This window comes from Micropterus salmoides, unplaced genomic scaffold, assembly GCF_014851395.1.
Source record: "Micropterus salmoides isolate LMB-PRFRI ecotype aquatic unplaced genomic scaffold, ASM1485139v1 Ms_hic_scaffold_2, whole genome shotgun sequence".
NCBI classification, from domain to species: Eukaryota; Metazoa; Chordata; class Actinopteri; order Centrarchiformes; family Centrarchidae; genus Micropterus; species Micropterus salmoides.
The window spans coordinates 47,992,831-48,015,141 of NW_024041150.1; the positions used below are offsets into that span (position 1 = coordinate 47,992,831).

Below are 22,311 nucleotides of genomic sequence, written 5' to 3' on the forward strand. Positions count from 1 at the left end.
AAGGAGAAGCTATTCTTTTTTTTCACTGTGCACATCATGCTACAGCAGCAACTTCCTCCTGTTGACTACAGTGAACTGTGGTTTTGATGCTGTTCTGTTCTCACTATTTGTGGTCTGTTTTACCTTGTGCTGAAATGTGTGAACCTTAACAGAAGAGAGCAGCTTTGTGGTCATTTGGTTCTCTGTTTCAGATAAATACCCTTCTGTTATATTTGCTCTTTCAGCTCTAAGCTTTCACAGCAATGTTAGGAAGGAGAAAACACCTGCTGCCTTTTATAGAGTCTATTATAAAACGTATTCTACATACTAAATAACAAAAAATACTATATTTCTACACAGAAAATAATGATATAGTTTCATCTTTATGACGTGTTGCAGTACTAGTAGTATAGCAGCAAATCTACTGGTAGTAGTAGCAGTAAATATACTAACAGTGCTAGTATCAGCTGTAGTACCTGCAGTAATGTAATATGTGTCTGTTTTGTTTTCCAGAGAGTGATCCAGCTGCAGTCTCCTCAGCACTGAGAGGACCAGATGACATCACTTACGGACAAATAGCCATAAGACGAGAGGTACAGCTGCTCTTTACTTATTAACTTTGGACAGAGTCAGGCTAGTTGGTTCACCCTGCTGTTTGTGTGTGTGTGTACACACATGGTGGTTTTAGTCCATTGGCTCCTGTAGCGCCTCCCAGAGGGCAGGAGGGCAAACAGTCTCTTTGTTGGGTGGCAGAAGGTTCTAATGTTTATTAGAAACGACGCTTCCTGTAAATGTTCTCAATAGCAGTAAGTGAGGCTCCAGCAATGCTCTGGGCGGTTTTCACCACAGCCTACTATGCCTTCTTGTCCGAGACAGAGCAGTTCCAGTACCAGACTGTAAGTTTAGGGTGAGGGTGGAAGAGCAGTGGTGGTCTAATCAAATATGTTGGAGCCTGTTGGTGCAGATAGAAGCTTTGATGCCCAGATATTTGACATTAGAGGGGAGGACAGTGTTAAATGCTGAACTATGTGTCATTATTGTCCAGGTGTGAGAGGGTGAGAGTGCAGTGCTATGGAGGCTGCATCTTCTGTGCCCCCGTTCTTGCAGTAGGTAAATTGGTGACCCCAAAGTTACTTTGTAATGACGGATTAAAGCAGGTCGGCACAACAGCATGAGTTATATAAGTCCATCAGGACCCCCGCCAGCTCCCCAGCACATGCTCTGAGCACACATCCAGGGATGCCATCAGGGCCTGAAGCTTTGCGTGTTTAACACTGCTCTGACGTCAGTAGGGAGGAGTCGGGGTTGGTGGTCAGCAGTCAGCACTGCCTTGATTGAAGGTTGTCCTTCTCAAAATGAGTGTAGAAGTTGAGTTGTTAACCTGGTTGAGGAAGGAGATATCAGAGTAAGGTGGGGGAGGGGCGGTTGGGCTTGTGGTCACTGGTGTGAGTTTCTTTGTCTCCAACAGTTTCTCATGTTGTTTGAACTGTTTGTGTTTGTGTGTTCAGAGTGTCCAGTAGATCCAGAGGTCGTCTACTCTTCACTGAGGTAGACCTTCACACCTTCACACCAGTCCAACCACTGATGTCCAGCTGGCCTGGAACTGGTCCCCAGAGCCCCTCACACCTCAGCACATCCATTTATTATGTTTCACTGTTAGACTGTAGACTCAGGCAGCTACAAAGTAAAACATCTTTATTTTTATTTTTCCTTTATTTAACCAGGAAGTCCCATTGAGATTCAGAATCTCTTTTACAAGAGACACCTTGTCAAGGTAGCAGCCAAATCACAACAAATGCATACACTTATACACACTTATACACAAACAGTAACAAAACAGTGTCCCAAAAAGACATATATATCCATTGGAAAGCGACATATATGACTGTTCCCCATCATGACATCTGAGAGTGTTGGCAAGTCCAGCGACAGGCGTACTGGACTTTCAGTAAGTCATTTGACCCTAAGTCATGTGACGTTTAACACGTAGTAAACGTTGTGAAACGGTCAAGTTTAGGCTACAGAACCACTTGGTTAGGATTAGGAGAAGATCTCAGTTTGGGTTAAAATAAGTAATAAGTCACGTGACTGAAGTCAAAAAGCTATTTAACTTTCTCTCACACGGGACTCGAACTTTGGTTTCCAGAGTAAGGGTCCGTAATTTGCTTCACTCGTCCATCCACCCCTCATCAAGACTTTGTCGACCTTTAAATTACCTGACTTGTTCTGCCACTAGAGGTAACGGCCAAACTAGAACGTAAATATGTGTTGTGAGATAAATAATAAGAGACATAGATGAACGTTTCTCTGGTGAGGGCGGGCTGGAGAGAGACAGACAGGTCAGATTTAGTGCAACAAAAATAAAATTGTTATTTATTGTTTTGTGGGTGATGTAATAACTTTACTGCTATTTATATTGGATTAATTCTTTTTGTTTCTTGTTGAACAGCAACTTGGTTTTTTTTCTGTTGGATCAATAAACTTTGTCTCGTTCTTGTTTTTCCCCTGTGGTTCTGTGGGTTTCACAAAGCTGTCGGATGGAAAATTTGACAAGTAAGTTTGACTGTGGCTCACTGATACACACACCCCTCTTCAGTGCAGATCACTAAAAATAAACAAGACCGCAACCACAGACTCTAAACAGCATGAATGTCTTTAAACGTAAGTATAATATAAGATCTTATTTATGGTAAATGCACTTTTTTACGTCCTTTCATGGACATGTTGGGCCGAATTCTGCCTGCCTGCCGAGAATTGCATCAGAGAGAAAACTAGAATAAGTTTTCTCCATATTTATAATATTTCTCCATCAAATACGATCCAGTTTCACCAAAATCAGTGAAAAAGGTTGTTTTTGTACAGTAATCAGTGGGGCCGGCCCCCAGAAACACTGTGCTTCAGCAGCATTATATTGAGAAATCTTTTCATTGGATGCTAAATGAATACAGCAAGTGCATGATGAGTCATCATTTTAAAATGGTTTCCAAGTAACAAACTTTTTTTGTTTCAATTTAAACATGGATTTTGGGAACGTGAGATTTGTGTTTCTCTAAAAATACACTGAGCAGACAACGCGTCATTGATACTTCTCATCCTCATTTGCCTATTTGGCTTTGAAATAATCCAAAAGTAGCTAAAAGTAATCAGATTACATTACTTTTATTTTGTGGTCCCTCCACTCTGCCCGCTGTTCTATTCACACACAATGAAAAGTCGTGATAAAGGCAGATTTTTCTCTCAAATAGAATATTTTCAGTAATTTACTACAGCCTTGTGAAATGCTCTCATTGCAGACATTACACAAGGCTGTTGGATTGATTTCGTTTTCCAATTTAAAATATTTCCACATTGCAGACATTGTAGCCACGTCCTGCCACAAACGGCTCTCCGTTAAATGACACTTGTGTGACAGCTAAAGCATTATAGGTATCAGGCTTAGGTTCATGCTCAATAAAGCCTCGATCCTGATCGTTGATATCGGATCGGAACATCCCTAGTAAAAAGGCACGAGACAGTGCCCTCCCTAGACAGAGAAAAAGGGGGGGGAAAAAAAGCTCAACATGGTAATCAGAGCAGAAATCCCAGATGGACTTACTAATAAACTCAACCATAAAAACATTATAATCATTTGAATTCATAAGGACCATTACTAATGGCTTATAATTGATAAATATGTTTGTTATTAAGCAAAACAATAACCAATATCCACTTCTCCGCACACCTTTTTAAAATGTTTATAAACACATCGCTGCTTACTGGGTAACACCTCCGACACCTAACACCACCTAACGAGAGAAAACATACCTCACCTTTTGTTTCAAGGAAACATGTTCAACCCTGAAACTACAGCAAACCGGAGCAAAGCTTTTTGAGTTTTAACTTGGCCCAGACGTGTCATCAAGGCAAAATGACAAATATGACCAAGGTCATAACATGAGTAAATACTGAATCCTTTACTTGATTTACTTATTTGGTTTTTCTTTGTTGTTGTTTATTGGCCCAAAAATGTCAAGAAGTTATAAAAATGTATATTTTATATTAAATAAATTTCAACACAACCTGAGAATTAATATATAAACATAAATATCATGATGCTGGCATTTCTGATGCTATTACTAAGAGTCACCAAAGTCTTAAAGCTCAAATGATCAAAACTCATGAATATTAAACAAAAAGCAATCAATAAAACAAAAGTAAAAACTTTAAAGCAACAATTAAAAACTGGCCACCACAGTGAAAACGAACTCTTCTGACTGTAAGTTGATTTTCTTTTTACTTTACAGAGAAACTTTTTGTCATTATATTTAAAAACATCCAGCTGAACAAACAACAGCAGAAGAAAGTTTAGATTAGAAATGATGCTTGGTGGTGACATCAGCAATGACATCATCATTCGGTTGGTCCAATCCCTCGCCATCTTCTCTGAGTGGAGACGTCGTCGTGGAAACAGGAGGGTTCCTTCCAGCAGAGTTCAGCTTTCATTTAATTAACTACCTGATAAATTAACCTGAAAAAAAAGATTTTTGCTTTTAAATGAGGCATGTTGTCATCGGGACATCGATTGATTCAGTAAGTGATCGATCATTGGAGTATGGGTATAGCCCACCACTTAGTTCAGACTGAAACATCTCAGCAGCTGTTGGATGGATTGTGAAATGTAAACATGTGGGATCCATTAAATATAAATCATTCTGGTTGTTGGAGAAATGCTGCAGCAGCTTCCTGTTTGTTCTTGTCTGTCAGCAGTCAGTGCAGCAGCTGAGCCAATCATTGACTGATGATATGAACATTTAGCCAATCAGGTGATGAGACGCACTTTGCAAAGCACTCTGGGTGAAAGCTCCATATAAACATGCAGTCAGGAAGCCAGCAGGGGGCAGCGCAGGAGCTTCTCTTTGTTCACAGGAGGGAAAAAAATCCTGTGGATGAAAGAAGAGCTCCATCATCACTGCTGAGAGCACAAAGTGAGAGTTACACCAGGAAACATCCAGAGAGGAAAACTGAACTGTGGCAGCAATATTTCAGAGACACCAAGTGAGTGTCCTGCAGAGTGTGACAAACTGTTCTACTGCATCTGTACGTAAACTAGAAACTTTAGATCAGTTCCAGCAGGTTATTTTATTAAAAACATCTCACAGACACATTCAGGTTCTTCTGGGAATAAAAGATGCCTTGGTTGTGCTGTTTGGTAGATGTATGATTTGTCCAATAGGACTGGTCATTCTAGCTTTCAGTGTCAGTTACAGCAAATCAATAATTTTACAAATGCACCCATATTAATACATTGTACATTTTCAACCAACAGTGAGCCTTTGATTTTCCCTCAACCTTTAATGCAGCTTAATGCTTGAGTGTCCTCATATGTCCTTCTAGTTTTGCAGTACTGCTGCAATAATGAAACCTGTCAGTGAAGTGTTTTATCACCAACACACAACTGAGCCATGTTTTAGCCATCTGTTTTGAAATAACAGGTTTGTTACAATAAAGATTCATTTCAGATATTTTCATTTCATTTAGCTGATGCTTTTATCCAAAGTCACTTACAATTGCTTTACGTGTCAGAGGTCACACGCCTCTGGAGCAACGAGGGGTTAAGTGTCTTGCTCAGGGACCAATTGGTGGATGGGTCACAGTCAGGGTTGGGAGGGTTACTTTAAAAATGTAATCCTGTACAATTACTAATTACTTGTTAAATGTAAACAGTGATGTAATCCAAGTACTTTTAGTTACTTTTGGATTACTTCAATGCCAAATACGCAAATATAAACATGAGAGTATCAAAGATGTTTTGTCTGCTTGATGTATTTTTAGAGAAACATACAATTATAAAATATCCCATTCCCATGAAATCAAAATGGATATTTAAATGTTTTATATGATTTACCTTGCACTGGGCCTGTACTTCATCTGGCCCATCAATGGCAAAAATGTTGTTTTGTAGGTGCTCTTGAAGATATTTTAGATTGTGTCATTTCCTGGAAAACGATTTTAAATGTTGATAAATCATCCTGCACTGGGGAGCCTGTATTAATTTGGGTCCAATGAAAAGCTTTCTTAATTTTTATGACGCTGCTGGAAAATTTTTTTTCTGGGACAGGCACCGCTGATTACTGCACAAAAGCACACACTGATTTTGCTGAAACTGGATCATATTTGATGGAAAATATTTCCTGGTTTTCCTGTTTGTAATCACAATTTTTACAAAACGTACCTGTAATCTGATTATGTCGGTTGTTTTCTGTACTGTAACGGAATACAGTTACTTTATACATGTAATCCGTTACTCCTACATTCTCATGAGGAGTTTAGCACCCCTAAAGGTTTGCAGGTTTCTCCAAGACACAACTGAAATGGGTTCCCAAATATAACCTTCTGTGGCGTTAATATACAGAGGCAGTCCCTCCAAGTAAAGTTTGTGTGATAGAGAGAGAGCTCCACAGAATACATGAACACCACTGGTAAAATGTGTTTCAGATATCCAACAGAAAAGCATTACTGGCGCAAGAACAAAAAAATAAGAAGACATCTGACAACCAAACAGCAGGGGTGGAAAAACTACTAGAATATTCAAGATGAGATAGAAATGTTTGATCTCACACTGGGGAATATCACTTTTTACTGCAGCTCCAGATACAACAGAACTGATAAGAAAATACACTTTAAATAATAGTAGAATAGAAATATAACAGAATTTGAAAAGTAAGAATAAGAGTTATATATACTCTGTTAACGTTATACATATAAACCCAAATATTCCAACTCATTCTACCTTTATATTAAAGACCAGCTTTATGATGCAAAACAAAACTTAATAGAGGTCCTTGAGGTTCTTGAGAGTCGGTGTGGATGATCCCTGTGAAAGAGTAACCGCCCAAACAGGATGCTCTAAGTCAATAAAATGCGCCCGCAACGAGGCGAGAGAAACAATATAATTTAATTTGTCAGCACTACATGTGGCATTCTTTGGTCGGGGGATTTTGACAAGGTTATTGATTTGTGTTTGTTTCATTAGTTTTTTGTTTTGTACCAATTAAATTTTAGAAGAAATAAAACACATTGTTATTGTTATTATACTTCTTCTTTATATATATTTATATATACTTTTTAAATGTATTTAAGTGTTTTCTTGCTTTTCTGGTGTATTAGTTTTTATGTGTTTTATTGCCTTTGCACTTGTTAAAGTACTTTGTAACTTATTTTTGAAAATTATTAGTATTTTTGTTATTTTTATTGTGAAAATCTTATTTAAATTGAATAGTGAGTGTCAGACAGAGTTTACTTCCTGCTGCCAGTACGTGGCGCTACAACTATAAATGTAGATTGGTGTGTAGATGTGTTTGGGGCGGGACCATTATCAAGCAAGTTATGACTACTTCCTGTTTCATGGCAAAGCGTGGTACTTTGCCATTGAAGGAAAACTCACAACCTTTACAACAAGACATCACCAATGTGTTAAGGGTCTGAGCTGGTTTTGAAGTAGATATGGCCAACTTGCAAGAAGTGATTCATCACAGCATTGAAGTAGTCACTTCCTGTTGTGCCACAGAAATTTAGTTCATGTAGGTAAAACGCGCTGCATAGGCTGCTTCATTGAAGGTCACTTCCTGTTGCCAGCAGGTGACGCTATGACTATGGGTGAAAGTGTTGCAGTATGAGAATCTGACCTGAAGAGAGGCTTTCAAGGTGGTGACTTGAATCGGCCCATTTTCAGGTGACTGGGACTGATCGCTGTCATCTATCCGATTCTGTGCCGGTTACATCTTTCGTTATGCAGTCTATGGTCTACATGCAGACTGCGCTGCACAGTGTTTCATATAATGTACGCAGCAGCACAGAAAGATGTTGTAATTGTGGAAGTTGTTCACAAAACAATTCGTTATGCATCTATAGGAATGTTTTGTTATTAATTCTCGTGCTGTGTGTGTCTTCACTCGTAAACAAACCTCGATCCGTCAGCGATCTCTGACGGCCCTGCTGCTGCCTCTGTCTTCCTAGACCCCCCGCACCACGTTACTGCTCATCTCTCTCGGTGTAACAAATGGGTCGAGGAAAGACAGGACCGCAGAGTCCTTCAAGCTTTTGACTGGCCCTGCTGCTGACGCACTTCTCCCTCTCCATCTTCTTCTCCTTCAAAGTCTCCTTCCTCTGACAAGAAACACACGTAAACATGAAGAGTTGAACGCTGTTCACTTGTTTTGACGGCAAGGAACCCTTCGGTTTTGGAAATGTGCTAATGCTAGTGCTAACTTGATTCATAGTAAATTACAACTCAGCTGTAATCAAGCAGACACGCATTTGTCCAGATAGCCCATCTTACTCCAAACGATCTCCTTTTCAGTCCTGTCTCCATAAATTTATGACGCTATCAGTCATTTTGATTTCTTCTGATCCACGTACAGCCGCCTACCTCACCTCCTACGTCAGTGACGTCCGGGCAGTCTCAATGTTAATAGGCTTTTGCAACATAGCGTCATGCGAAAACTTTGAACTCGCGCAAACAAGCAAAGTGTCGCACCAAACACATCTTCTGCATCGATTTGCGTTTTTGCATTCACTTTGCATGTAACCAAGCCATGCGGAACGCTCACTTTGCGTTTGTATGTGAGCACCCCATAGTGAAAGCTCTTTGTTCAGAGTAACCTGTCGCACTGCCAGTGTGAAGGACTGAAGCAGGAAACTAAAAAACAAATATCATCATGTTTCCTTCTAGCTCGATCTCATTTGGGAGGCAAAAAAGCACGACTGAGCATGTTTACCCTGAAACCTCAGACGGTGGCTTCACTGACCTTCTGTGTTTGTCAAAGGTCAGCAGGTAGTTATATTTATATATTATAGATGATTATTTGTTTCTCTGAACACTGAGGGACCTGAATGTGATGTTAACACATGACAGGCTGGTTCCTGATGAGACTGTGATGCAGAAAACAAACATTACTTATTTAACATGACGTCTGTCTGTTGGCAACATGTTGATCACAGCTCATCATCTACTGGCCTGTTAAATGTTTTATGTGGTGATACTTCAGTTTGAAAGGTAACAGCACACTGTTTTCTCTTCCTGACTCCACAAAATAAATTGAAATTAAAGCCAGGTTTAACTTTGTGTCTTTGAGCAGCAGCAGGAAAACTTGTCTCCTCCCTCATGATACAGTCTGCAGTATTTCTGATCAAAAGATGTTTGACTGACTGATTTGAATCCCAAATGTGGAGGCAAAGTGTTTCAGCTGCTGTTGAACTCAGAGCTGTTCAGGAGCTTCAAACTCAGACTTTCTGCTTTAAGAAGGAAACAACACGTTCTCATGCCAGGACTTCAGCAGGGTTTCCTCTGTGTACTGTTTAAATTACTGCAAACACTGCTTCAGATTTTATGAAATGTCATGAAGTCACAATTACACGACTCTTTGAAGGCTTTTAGTTTGACACGTTATTAAAGACACACTGGTGATACGCATCTGAGGAGAGGCAGAGAGAGAGACGAGCAAAGAGAAAGGTAGATTTAACAAGCTAACGTTAACTTAAGCAATGTTAGCCAAACATTTACAACACAAGAAATCAGGCACACACCTTATCTTTTAAGGTTCGGTTGTCCTGCACACTGCGTCACTGGGTAGGGATATGGGGGTAATTGTTCTTTTACAGATTTTCAGAACTCTGCGGCCGCAGTACTAACTCTGACATGGGTGAACATGAGACAGACAGCAGAGATGAAGGCAAAACTGAGATGAGTCAAAGCAGCCGAGGTGATTATTTTATTTGATGATTAGATAGGTGTTTCAGTTTTGAAAATGTATGAAATGATTTGTCCAGAGAGTGGGCTGACAAGGGACAAATGTTGGCCTGCCCCCTCTGCTGAAAAATATCCTGGAGGAAAAAGTGTTTCAGTGTCCGTCAACTAACTCCAATGCAATCCATTTTCCTCAGGTGACAGAACCAAAAGTCAAGGTTGAGTTATTTAAACTTTGAAGTTACACACATTACAGATCAGAGATGAAGTCAAGTCCACATCAGCACGTTCAGTCCACCAATCAGCAGCCAGAGAGTAACAACCAATCACTGCTCCCCACAGTAACCAGAGTGAGTTCAGTCTGGATCCTCTCTTCATCACACGTCTCTACAACAGCCTTCATAAAAAGACTTGAAATCATTTAAAAACATGTTGATGATCCAGCTACAGTCAGTCACATCTACCTCCACCTTTTAGATACTTCTGGATTTATTTCATGGGAGACACATGAGACACATTTACTCACTAATTCACATCTGCTGGCTCTGCTTCCTGGATCGGCTCATTTTCAGGAGCAGCAGGTTGGTCTGAATTATTGTCTTTGCATTCTCTACATTTTGTAAAGTTCTTATTTAAAAAAACAAACACCAAAAACAACACCAACAAAAAGAATCACAACAAATGACAAACAACAACAAACTTTCAGTCCCACATTTCCCTCCTTGTTTCCTCCGTCCTTGCCTCCTCTGTTCTCGTGTCCAGCTGTGTGACCTGCAGAGCAGAAACAGGCGAGAGATATCAGCTGTTGCTCACCTGAGAGACAAAGAGACACTCTGAGCTCTACACGCTCACCTGAGAGACAAAGAGACACTCTGAGCTCTACACGCTGACCTGAGAGACAAAGAGACACTCTGAGCTCTACACGCTCACCTGAGAGACAAAGAGACACTCTGAGCTCTACACACTCACCTGAGAGACAAAGAGACACTCTGAGCTCTACACACTCACCTGAGAGACAAAGAGACACTCTGAGCTCTACACGTTCACCTGAGAGACAAAGAGACACTCTGAACTCTACACGCTGACCTGAGAGACAAAGAGACACTCTGAGCTCTACACGCTGACCTGAGAGACAAAGAGACACTCTGAGCTCTACACACTCACCTGAGAGACAAAGAGACACTCTGAGCTCTACACGCTCACCTGAGAGACAAAGAGACACTCTGAGCTCTACACGCTGACCTGAGAGACAAAGAGACACTCTGAGCTCTACACGCTCACCTGAGAGACAAAGAGACACTCTGAGCTCTACACGCTCACCTGAGAGACAAAGAGACACTCTGAGCTCTACACACTCACCTGAGAGACAAAGAGACACTCGACTCACGATGGTGACGAGTTCAGCTTTGCCTTTTTCATTTTCCCCTTTAACACGACACTCATATGTTCCAGTGTCGTTGATGTTGACGTTCTTCAGAATCACAGAAGCGTCTCCGTCCTTCATCTCTGGATCTCTCAGCTCCACTCGACCACGATAAGATTCATGCTGGTAGTTTTCATTTGAGCTTCTGTCTCTGAAGAAGAAGACATAACCATCATCTGACTTCAGGTCAGTTCTGATCCACTTTATCAGGTCTATGTCAGCACCTCTGTGACCCCGACAGGGAAGAGTGGCGTTCTCTCCAGGCTTCACTGTCACCTCCTGTGTCTCTGAACAGAAAGAGAAAAGCCTCCAGTCAGGACTTGTAATGTTTCCTGTTGTTCAAACATCTTTTGATGGAAGCAGCAGAGATCAGGTCTCTATAAAACAGCACATGTGAACTCAGCAGCATTTCAAACCCTGTTCTCAGACAGTAACTAGGTGTTCAAAACAACCAGTTTAAAAACTCAAATCTGATTTTAGTAAAACTCTGAATGCCTACATTTTGCTGTCCTGTTTTTTGTGGGAAATGGAAATCACTTCAGGGTCATTAATATACTATTGTGTAATTTTACATGTGATTCTGATTGTTCTTGCCTTGTGATTCTAAAAGTTAAATTGTATTAGACACTTACAAATGTCTATAGAGCTGTTGGTTGCAAATACATATTGTAAAAGTAATCAAGTCCTTTCCCTCTCAAATTCATATTTTGTGCAGGAGAATATGGCTTCAGTGATTTGCTTGCTATGATGCTCATTGACAAGGTTTCTACAACTTTGCCTCATCATCTGTCTGGGCTAACGGCAAGTAAAGCCACTCAAAAACATTTGTTGTGTGACCGTTATTTTTTTTGTTTACATATTATTTAATTCATATCCAGGTTGATGATCTGTGCTGCTCTTTAGGTTATGTTCAATGTTTGGAGAGGTGTTCAACCAGTTTTCTAGAATATATACTCTCATGACTTTCAGCCAACCAGCTGACCCTCAGACAGTTTTGTGTCTTCATGTGGTGTGAGGTAGTTTTATCAGGACAAATTCATTGTGTGTTCTGTGGAAGTTTTACAAAATTTGCAGTATTTGTGTGTTCTGCAGCCATATTGATCAATGGCTGTGATGCTGCTGGTTATATCAGAGCAGCGTTTTTGGGTCAGGGCCCCGCTATCCATTGTCCGGGTCGGTCCTCATCCCCACATCAAAAAGATGTTGGCTATTTCCTCTGAATATTATTGATATTGATTAATATTATTGTTGTTGCCCAATGTCAGCTGGGATTGACCCCAGCACCCCCGCGACCCTGTACGCAGGATAAGCGGTTGATGATGGATGTTACTATTGTTATTAAAAAACTTGAAAAAGTACATAATTGAATGAAAAATAACAATTTTATTACTTCCCCAGGTAACAAAAAAGCCATGTGAATAGTAATTATATTTACTTAACAAGTGAGTGTTCCTCCCAGAAACTTGGCTGAAACTTTTCTTGGCTGCTGCACTTAACAAGTGGTGGGGTCTGGGGGTCCACCCTCCACATAGAAGCTCGTATATAATATGCTTAATAACAAAGCCGTGGTGCAGCTGTAGTCGGTGGATTTAGACCGATAAAAAAAGGGACTGGTAACACAACACCTTGAAACTCCTGTTCCGGCATGCCGGCTATGGCTTTTCACACAGACATCGCTCTGCCTCTGTTACTACCAACATTCCCGGCTCAGAGGCGGATCAAATCGGACCCCGCTTTCCGGCTCGGTACCTTTCACACAGCGCAGCGAGCCGCGACATTGGCGTCATAATCCCGGAAAACTGGGCAGTGTGAAAGCGACTAAAGACTTACCCGAAAGATGCCCCAGCTAACGTTACTGGTGGCGTGGAAAAGCCTCACCGTTACAGGCCTAATACCATATCTCTGAGACAGATCATCTATCACTACCAGCTCATCAATGATGTGCTTACTGATTGTATTTGATAAAAAGTATCATTCTAATGAAAAACCATATATATGTGCCTATGGTTCATACGATAATGTAGAAAATTTAAGGAAATTATTTAATAAGTATGTCCCCTCTAAAGTAAGGACGACTTTAGCATTACAATGAGATTGAAAAAAGTCTCAGTTAGGCTTCTTAAGTCTCAGCTTTTTCACGGCCTGGGTTAACACCTTTGTATACAGTCTATGGTTAACACCCCTTTAGTGTTGTTTTTGGACGTCTGGCAGTCAAGTTAGCAACAATAAATATGCAACGTCCGGTTAGGCTTTCAAAATAAAACTAGTGAATAACGTTTTGAAACTGAATGTTACTTGCGTTTCATAGGCAAACGAATAAAAAAACTCAATATTGTAATACAGGAAACAGGTGAAAGTATGGTTCCTTCTCAACCATGTCTCCTCCTTACCATAGACTGTAGCCCACATAAAAAATATGGGCCTTAAAGCAGCGCTAGTTTGACCCTCGGCGCATCCAGTAGTCTCTGCAGTGTGCGCTCACTTTAGTGCCAAATTGCACCGAACAGAGAGAAGCGGGCTAAGACGGAGTTGGAAAAATGAGATCACACTGGCCCAGGGTCTTAAGTGTAAAAACACCATCACTAGGGATTTTTTATTGACGTCATTTGCCGAAGGAATTTTTTTCCCTTGGAAACTCCGGTGAGTATAGTTTGTAACCTAGAGAGCTAAAAGTGCAGCGTGAAGCTAGCTTAAATAGGTGGGTTAAAACCATACACTGTAGGTTAAAAGCAGTTGGAGGATGTTGTGAACTGTTGTGTTGGGCAGTAATATTATTACTTTTCTCCCAGTAACTAAGTAGTGTAACTAATTACTTTTCTAAAACAGTAATATTAGTTACTAAGGCAAGTAACGCTGCGTTACTGGTTACTGAACGCACCTTCCTTGATGTGAATCCACGATTGTGCGGCAGTTCAGCGGGACCAGACTTTGTTGTTCATGTCTGCTGTTAGACAGTTTAGACTGTTTCCACAGCTGTAAGTACCTGCTGCCATTATTGTGTCACAGTCTAAGATGCAAAGAACATTGTCGTCTATTGTAAACTCTGTGCGACCAGCAAAAAGCTTTTAACCGCGAACATTTCTACATTTATTTATTGAAGCATCTGCTGAAGCAGCACAGTGACTTGAAATTTACAGAGAGAAACTCCGCCAGCTGCTGCCACTGATGGTTGTGTGTTACTGCTCTTATAAACAGGCTACATGTAAGGCTACACAAACTGCTTTTTAAAAGTCGGGATTTAATCACAGTTGTAATTTAATGTAATGTAATGCTGAGAGATGGAGAAATTTCATGAATTCATAGTAGTGATGGCTTAAATGCTACCTGGTACAGTTAAAAATCTTTGGTAACGTTATAACAATGTAAAACTTAAGAACACAACAGGGTGATGAGATTGAGTTTTGACAAACGTGACGAGATCTTATTTGAATAACATTGACTGTGATGATTTATCAGATTTATTCTGCACTATATGCGCAGACTGATTTTTGTAGAGGTCAACTCTTCACTGGGTTCAAATGGCGAGCGAATCCCAGAGATGATGCACCCTGTATACCCAGACATGTTAACTTCAGAGCTCAGACAAAGTGCAGCTCACAGTCCCAAACAGTGAAAGTTTGTTCCTCAGTGTTAAACATTTCATTTTTATATTGAAACTCTACATGTCTCATTACCGCTTGGGAACAAACTGGATGTGAATCTGGCTGCGAGGTGGGTCCACTTGATTAGTATCACGTAGAGGCCTTTAACAAGAGAGTCGCGTCAGTGGGGGTCCAAAATGCTACATCGTCACATGGTTCATGGAGACCGCAGATAGTTCCTGGAAGTCCTAGGCGGGCAAGTGAAAATGAGCGAGAGAAACTTCAAAAGGCTGATTTTAAGTGATTTTTCATCATTTTATACAATTTTTTTACAATATTTGTACAGCACAATGACACGTGTATGTAGTTACATAAGTATTTATTTTTTAAATAAGGACATATAGGTTTGACAGTAACAAGCACCTACTTTGTTGACATTTTTTGGCTAACCTTACATTCGATAGTGTGTTATTCTTCATGTTTAAAATTCAGATCAGATTTACCTTTCTAACATTCCTTTTCGTAATCCCATGGTACCAGGGTTAATTGATCTCAATGACTTGTAATCTTTATGACTTCAGATAGAACAGACAGGTGACTATCAATGGTTGTCATGTATTAATGTAATAAATCTCCAATAAACTCAGCATGGTAAGTGTTTTTTTCCCCTATGTACTGTCTTACAATAGTTTGGTTTATTAAAAACATCACTGCAGATCATCTTCAGGCTCCACTGAACCCCCTGTGATTTTTGTGCTGAGAGAGGGAGAACAAACGAGAGAGAGGGTTAGACAAACCTACACATCTATAAAGATTCATCCAGGTCATGTTTATCCAAGAAAAGTTGAATCTGGAGCAGCTGGACTTGGTTGTAGATGATTGCTCTCAATTCAACCTTTCTTCTAAACGGCTACACGTTTGATTGAGAAAGTTATGTACTGTTAAATTTTGGAACTTCATTAACAGCTTTTTGCAGCTGATGTTGGCATCAGTTACAAGATAGTTTGTTAGTTAGTGAATGTTTTTATTTTTTCAAACAGTTCTCACATACAGGAACTGTGATGATGATGTGATCTGAATTTGTACAAAGTAATTATGTAATTAGAGTAAACATATCCAGTAAGAATCGAGTGTTCACCAATATGGTGCATTCAGCCACTATGTTGTATTAATGTGGGTAAATAAACCTGAATTGTTGTCTGGAAAATAAACTCATAAGCTAAGACAGGATGCAGACACTGAAAGAAGGGAAAGAAAATGATTGAACATTTTAAGTATGATTTCTTATAAATGGTAGATTATAATAGGCGTTTACAATCATGTGTTGTTTTCTATCTCACCATGGTCCACTCAGTACTCTTTAGCATCACTGCTCCTCCACCTCGCAGAGTCTACTGCTCTAATATAATTAATGTTTACTATGAAGATAGTCTCTAAGATACTGTTGAGGATCCGGTTTTCACATCTGGACTGGCACTGGGCCAGCTCCATTTATTAGTTCTGGCCTGGATTCACACCATTCCTGGCCTCTTTCATAACCTTGATCTATACCCACAAAACATATACAAAAATATGTTTTTTTTTGTTAAAGGGATAGTTAAAGTTTTTACCATCAGATGTTGTGCATGACACACCAAGTGCTATGGATCCTACTACTAGATAACAGTTAAGGTATATCCTTTCTGTCTGAGAAGCCAAAGGGTTACTGGGTCTTGTTTTTTTTTTTTTGTATTATTCTTTACACTTGTTAAAGCACTTTGTAACTTGTTTTTGAAAAGTGCTCTACAAATAAGGATTATTATTATTATTATTATTATTACTGGGATAGTTTATATAATGTATAACAAATAGTGACTTGTATATCACTAAGGTACACTAAGATTTCTTGTTTCTTTCATTTTCGTTTTCCTTGCATTTTAAACTCGATTACTTTTTTCTTTTGAATTTAAAAAGCATGGACAGTAAAAACTACTGTTACACTCTGTTACAAAGACTGTTTCTATTTGTCCTACACAGAATTTCAACAAAGAAAGTGATAGAACGCACGAGTGACACATTTTAAATTTTATTTAAAATACACATTTTAAATTTTATTTAAAATATTTGAAATGTCTGAGATAAAAAGAGAGGACAGAAACTTAAAACAAAGTAGATAATTGCCAAACTAACATTCAATCTAATAAACACATTTTACAGCTCATTTCTGTCTTTAACAACTGTAGGAACAAGAAACTTCACTCCAGTTGACTTGCAGGTGCAGGTGATTAGTTTCTAGTAACCGTACAGTAACCACACACCTATGACACAGGTGTTATTTTTAAATGAATGCAGAAGTATTAAACTCTAATAATAGCAACAGTGTGGCTTAGTTAAAAAGCTCAATACATTGACATTGCTATCAGTCTTGCATAGTGTAGTGTACCATTAGTAATGATGATAGTAAGAAAGTAAGATTTCTTTCTCCCTGAGAGAGATGAGAAGATATATACCACACTCATGATACCATACTCTACATATAAAGCTAAAGCCAGGAGACACACGAGATTCTACGGCCTAAACACACAAGATAACGTTTTAATTAGCGACAAGCGATAAGTTTGTCTTGATAGATGATTACTGCCAGCCATTAGATTTTAACCATTTTCCATGACCATGGTATAAATAATAAAGATTTTATAATACAATATCCAACTAGTCATGTGAAACCCAGAAAACTGTAAAATGTTCATACACATTGTTTTGGTGGCTTTACGGGAAACACTGATGAGGCAAGTGGAGAAGTGGGAATGCCATAACCCTCACATGACACCCAACAAATCATCAGTAGTGGAAGAGTGGGGGATGGCCGATGTGTTCATTTCTGCAAAGGATAAAAGAATGTGTGATTACTCAACTGATAATGGAAATCACAAATTACATAACATCCACAGAGATTAGTAATTTTAAAGGGGGCTGGACTAGACTAGGGCTGGAAGATTTGACCTAAAATCAAAATCCCAATTAAGAGAACATTTTACCGCGATTACAACTAATGAATGATTATTTAGATTTTTTGCCCTCCTAGTTCATCTACTAGTCACCTCCACATATAATACGTATACTAAAATACTTATCAACAGTGTTCTTGTCAGCATTTCTTTAAAATATTTCTTTTCCCTTTACTCCTTTCCAATTAATCTGTTTGGCCACTGTGTTTGAGAAAACCATTGAATGTATATTCCAAGATTGAACAGTAAATACTATTAACAGAATGTTATCTGTGAACGTTGCTAAAATAAGGATGAAAGAGCACTGTATGCAGATCAGTGGTGAAGTTACTAGTACAGCAGAGCTGACCGGAAGTCAGACAAAATGTAAAAAGTAGTAAAAACACACAAAACATTTTATACATTTGACAGTTATGTGTAACGTTACCTGTATCTATATAATCATATGAAAAGGACAACAAAAAAATTAAGACCTTTGTAAATAAATGTAAGAGACTTATTTTGAGAATATTAAATTCAATGAGTTTTTAAATTATTTTAAGACCCAGTGGGTAACGTTACCCTGCATGACAAATGACTACAGGAGCTCAGCTCTGCTAATGTTACAGGTTTGCACTGCATTGTCATTTTGGAACAAACCCCAGTGGTAGTAACGTTATGTACAAAGCCTGCAACAACAAGAGAAAATGTGAGGCAAATTAAAAAGAACGAGTAATGCTGATTGTACCACTTCCAGCCATCTCAGTGTACTGATATCATGAACCTCATTGTAATTTTTAACTGTAAAATTGGATGAATTACTGAGAACCATCAGCCTCTAGACAAAACAAATAACATTTCTTACAGCTCCTGACAGAAATCTGAGGGTACACACTTGGTAAGCTTAACATAGCACACTATATCCCTCGGAAAACGCCCCAAATAAATATCCAGAATGAATCAGGAACTGCTCCTCAACCATATTACCGCAGTGTGATTTCATACAAAGTCAATGAAAAGACACGTAGAGAGGAGATTTCCCGCCCATAGACCTTATTTGTCATAATGAATTTACGTTTTGATTAATGTCAGATGAAAATTCCAACTTCTTTAGATGGCTTTGATTTTTTAAACACTTAACTTACCATAACTTTATAACGTTATGCTCAACTATAGCCAAGATCAAATCAAAGCCAGAAAAAATACTTACATTAACTTAACTTACCCTATTAATCCAGGGCTGAAGAAAAGATTGAACCTAAAAAGGAGACAGGTGCTGTCAGTTGGTGCTGTTGGAAACTAACGTTACAGCATCGTTGTAAATTAACTAACGTTAAACAGCATTAATGTTTTATGCTAGCTGCACACAAAGTTGTTTATTAATGCTAGCTAGCTTAGCTATCCGTTCATTCAGTTAATTTAGCTAACCCAGCTAAAAAGCTAACGTTAGCCAATGACTCTTCAACAGTTTTAGCCATTTTAAGAAGTTAAAACCCGGTCAAAACATTCCGATGTGACGATGTTAACAAGCATTACACCACTATTAAAAACAATCACACTAAACTGTTTGACTGTAACATCGTTCAACTTACTGTTATAAACTCTGTCCACAAAGCCTCCAGTCCGAACTGATCCAAAGAAAGAAACAGTTCGCGCGCTCGTTCCGACGAGTCCGGGCCAGAACTATTATGATTCCGCCGACTGATGGAGGCTCACGCCCGATCCTGAGTGCACACAGACTACATGCGGGCCGTATCCGGAACGGGGCAGTAAAACGGGCGTGACTGTTACACGGATCTGCCGGTTTGGAGGCGGATTCGGCCCAGAGTCAGCTGCTATCTGGGTAACCAGCCTAGTTCAAATGAATGAAATGACTCAAAAAAAGATTAGTTCATTTTAATGAACGAGATTTGAAGATTCGAGTCTGTCAAAAGAGTCGAACTTGCCATCACTACTGCCGGATAACAAAAAATGGGCAAAGAGGCGGGTTGTGAGTAGAGCTGAGGTTGTAGGAATCACGCCCGCCTAGTTTGACATGACCAAGTTAGCTGAGGCTAAGAAGCTAAGGCTAAACTAATGTAACAAACAGCTGAAATATTAAACAAGTGAAGTTTATTATTTCCTAGAAGCTTTGAATCTTTGTCCTTGTTTTCCAAATGTGTCCCCAGTCTGCCCGTCCTCTACTCAAACTGTGTCTGAACTACTTCTACTGAGGAAAGAGTCCCTACAGTATGAAACTGCTTTACTTCTCAGAGAGACAAATGAAGCTGCTGGATCTGCATGGACAGACACCACGAGAGGGGAGAGGACACATGTTGGTCTCTGCTGTCCATCCGTCCACACAGTAAACTACAGTGCTGGACAGGAACAGAGGTCAGAGGTGGAGACTCTGTTCACAAGTCAGCTCATAATAAACTTTAGGAGGTTACAAATTCTGTAATTCGGCTGAGTCAAATTCTACAACATATATTTGAATCAATAATATAATGAATATGTTGTAAATATCCCCACACAACAAGCTGCAGCGATGAGTCGACGCACGTTATGTGAATCGTATTTCCGTAATTGATGACATGTATGAATCACACACACACACACACACACACACACACACACACACACACACACACACACACACACACTCCTCTTACCTTGACACAGAACCAAGATCCATGAACATGTGAACAAAGCCAGGAATGGTGCTGATGTTAAAGCGACCATGACAGCAGAGCTGATGAACCTGACATCAGACTTTGTCCTGCTCTGTAGTTTCTGTTGACAGCGGACCACCTAAGTTGATCAACAGTGATAACCTCTTGATCGCTGAATGTCAGGTTGAGTCAGACATTTAGCAGCAGAGATGATAAATGTGAAACAAGACTGACCTGTTCTTTCTGTTTTGTAGATGTTTTACTCTTTGACAGTGGACCCGCCCCACTGAGGGAGTGGGGAAGGTGTCATGTGGTTATAAAGAAAGCTGAACTGTTTGCTACATGACGTGCACATAGGCCCTTTAAGCATATTGTTGGGATCACAGGGGCCTCATGGAGCTGAGGTTGTTTATTTGTGATCTTGCTGAACTTTTGTGTCCTCAGACACCTCACTGATTAAAACAGCAGCATAAGCTCACTTCCCTTTGGCTCTACTCCCCACCTGGACGGACCCTGGGGCCACAACGGCTTCCCAGTCTGGCCTGCTGAACCCAGTTCAGTTAACTCTGAGGAGAACAGGCAGAGCAGCCAGACCCTCTCATCTGTTTCATGACAAAGCAAAGAGTGCAACTAAACAATTGTAATCCAGATTTAAACAAAATGTGAAATCCGATTGGCTAGTGTTGATTTCTAACAATGTGATTGGTTTAGATCTGTCACTTGGTGTAATTTGACACTTCCTACTTTAGCTTTCTGTAGGTGTTTCTGTCTGTTTCTGTGTGAAAGTGTGTCGGTTCAAACATCAACAAACTTTTACTCAGAAATCAGATCTGATGTGTTTGAGATGTTACATATTGTTGTTGTTAAGAATTTGATTCCATACTATGTCTGTAAATTATAAACATTGATGCAATGAAAATGTGTAGAACTCTACAGTACTTATCTTTACAGGATGTTTTTTCAAAATGAGTTTTTCCTCATAATCTGAGCCTAAAATTTCCAGTTATAATTTTTTGTATGCCTGTTGATTTATGAAATAATAAAAAGAGATATCCAAAATCCCCTTTGTAAAACATTTAAGTATAATGTGCCAACAAAATAAAACAATTTTGACTTAAACTACGATGGATTGGCGACCTGTTCAGGGTGTACCCCGCCTTTCGCCTGATGTCTGCTGGGATAGGCTCCAGCAGGATAAGCGGTTGACAATTGATGGAATTTTGATTTATTTCAGGGTTCAGATTTTAGTTCTTGAAGTTGATGCAAATTAGCGCATATTTTATTACATACTGCCTCATTTGCATATTTAAACATAACATTACAGAAAACCTGTAATACAGAAAAATATTGTCTTAATGTAAGTAATCAACGAGGAATGTTTCATAGTGATCTATTAAGGGCTACAGAAGGTGGACACAATAACATTCACGTTATCATATGATTCAAATATCCAAAGGACAATAGGAATTAATCCACTGTTTGTCCTTAAGGCACACTTCAGTGTGCTCTACAAAACAACAAAAGTAGCCTAATGTTAAAAATGCTGGGAACGATTTGAGAAAGAATATATAGTTTGCATATAAAGTACAAGTTATAGTCTATAAACCTGGATTCATTACATTTATTCATTTAGCTGACGCTTTTATCCAAAGCGACTTACAATTGCTATAGATGTCAAAGGTCGCACGCCTCTGGAGCAACTAGGGGTTAAGTGTCTCAGGGTCACAATGGGGGATTGAACCTGGGTCTCTCACACCAAAGGCATAGTCTTATCCATTGCGCCATCACCACCCCCTCATGGCAAAATTGTTATCTATGAAAAAAGCTAAAATACCCAGCTTTTATATAAAACTGCTAAAGTACTATTTTATGCATTTATTTTAGAAAATATATAAGATATTGTGGTAACATGCTGTCATAAAAAGTCTTAAAACGTAATAAATTTAGGCCATTAAAAAGTCTTAATCGCTATTAATTTTGTAGATAT

The 22,311-nt window shown here is 39.3% G+C and overlaps 2 protein-coding genes and 1 long non-coding RNA gene across 4 annotated transcripts in view; 1 reads left to right on the plus strand and 2 right to left on the minus strand.

The window, feature by feature from the left end:
* The window catches only part of LOC119913119 (butyrophilin subfamily 2 member A1-like), a 206,992-nt gene that overhangs the window by 57,912 nt on the left and 126,769 nt on the right, over window positions 1-22,311 (minus strand). The window lies entirely within an intron of this gene.
* On the plus strand, window positions 479-2,472 carry LOC119913131. The gene is made up of 2 exons (XR_005446385.1): window positions 479-572; window positions 1,488-2,472. It is a non-coding gene; the product is annotated as an uncharacterized LOC119913131 (long non-coding RNA).
* LOC119913120 (coxsackievirus and adenovirus receptor homolog) lies at window positions 9,687-20,520 on the minus strand. 2 transcript variants are annotated; one of them, XM_038732453.1, is made up of 3 exons: window positions 20,325-20,520; window positions 11,063-11,413; window positions 9,687-10,474 (listed from the first exon to the last, which is right to left on the minus strand). In XM_038732453.1, the coding sequence occupies exons 1-3, from the start codon at window positions 20,392-20,394 to the stop codon at window positions 10,332-10,334; spliced, it is 564 nt and encodes a 187-aa protein (XP_038588381.1). In that variant the 5' UTR covers window positions 20,395-20,520; the 3' UTR covers window positions 9,687-10,331. The 2 variants fall into 2 exon arrangements, 1 of the variants encoding a protein (XP_038588381.1); XR_005446376.1 differs by lacking the exons at window positions 9,687-10,474; window positions 11,063-11,413 and adding exons at window positions 16,682-17,567; window positions 18,899-18,931.

Bases quoted from the DNA above. Each gene is read 5' to 3' on its own strand.
- LOC119913120 (XM_038732453.1), bottom strand. From the start codon at position 20,394: ATGGTCGCTTTAACATCAGCACCATTCCTGGCTTTGTTCACATGTTCA. The intron at 11,414-20,324 runs GTAAGAGGAGTG...CTTTCTGTTCAG, and splicing joins GATCTTGGTTCTGTGTCAAG to AGACACAGGAGGTGACAGTG. The intron at 10,475-11,062 runs GTGAGTGTGTAG...TCTGCTCTGCAG, and splicing joins AGTGTCTCTTTGTCTCTCAG to GTCACACAGCTGGACACGAG.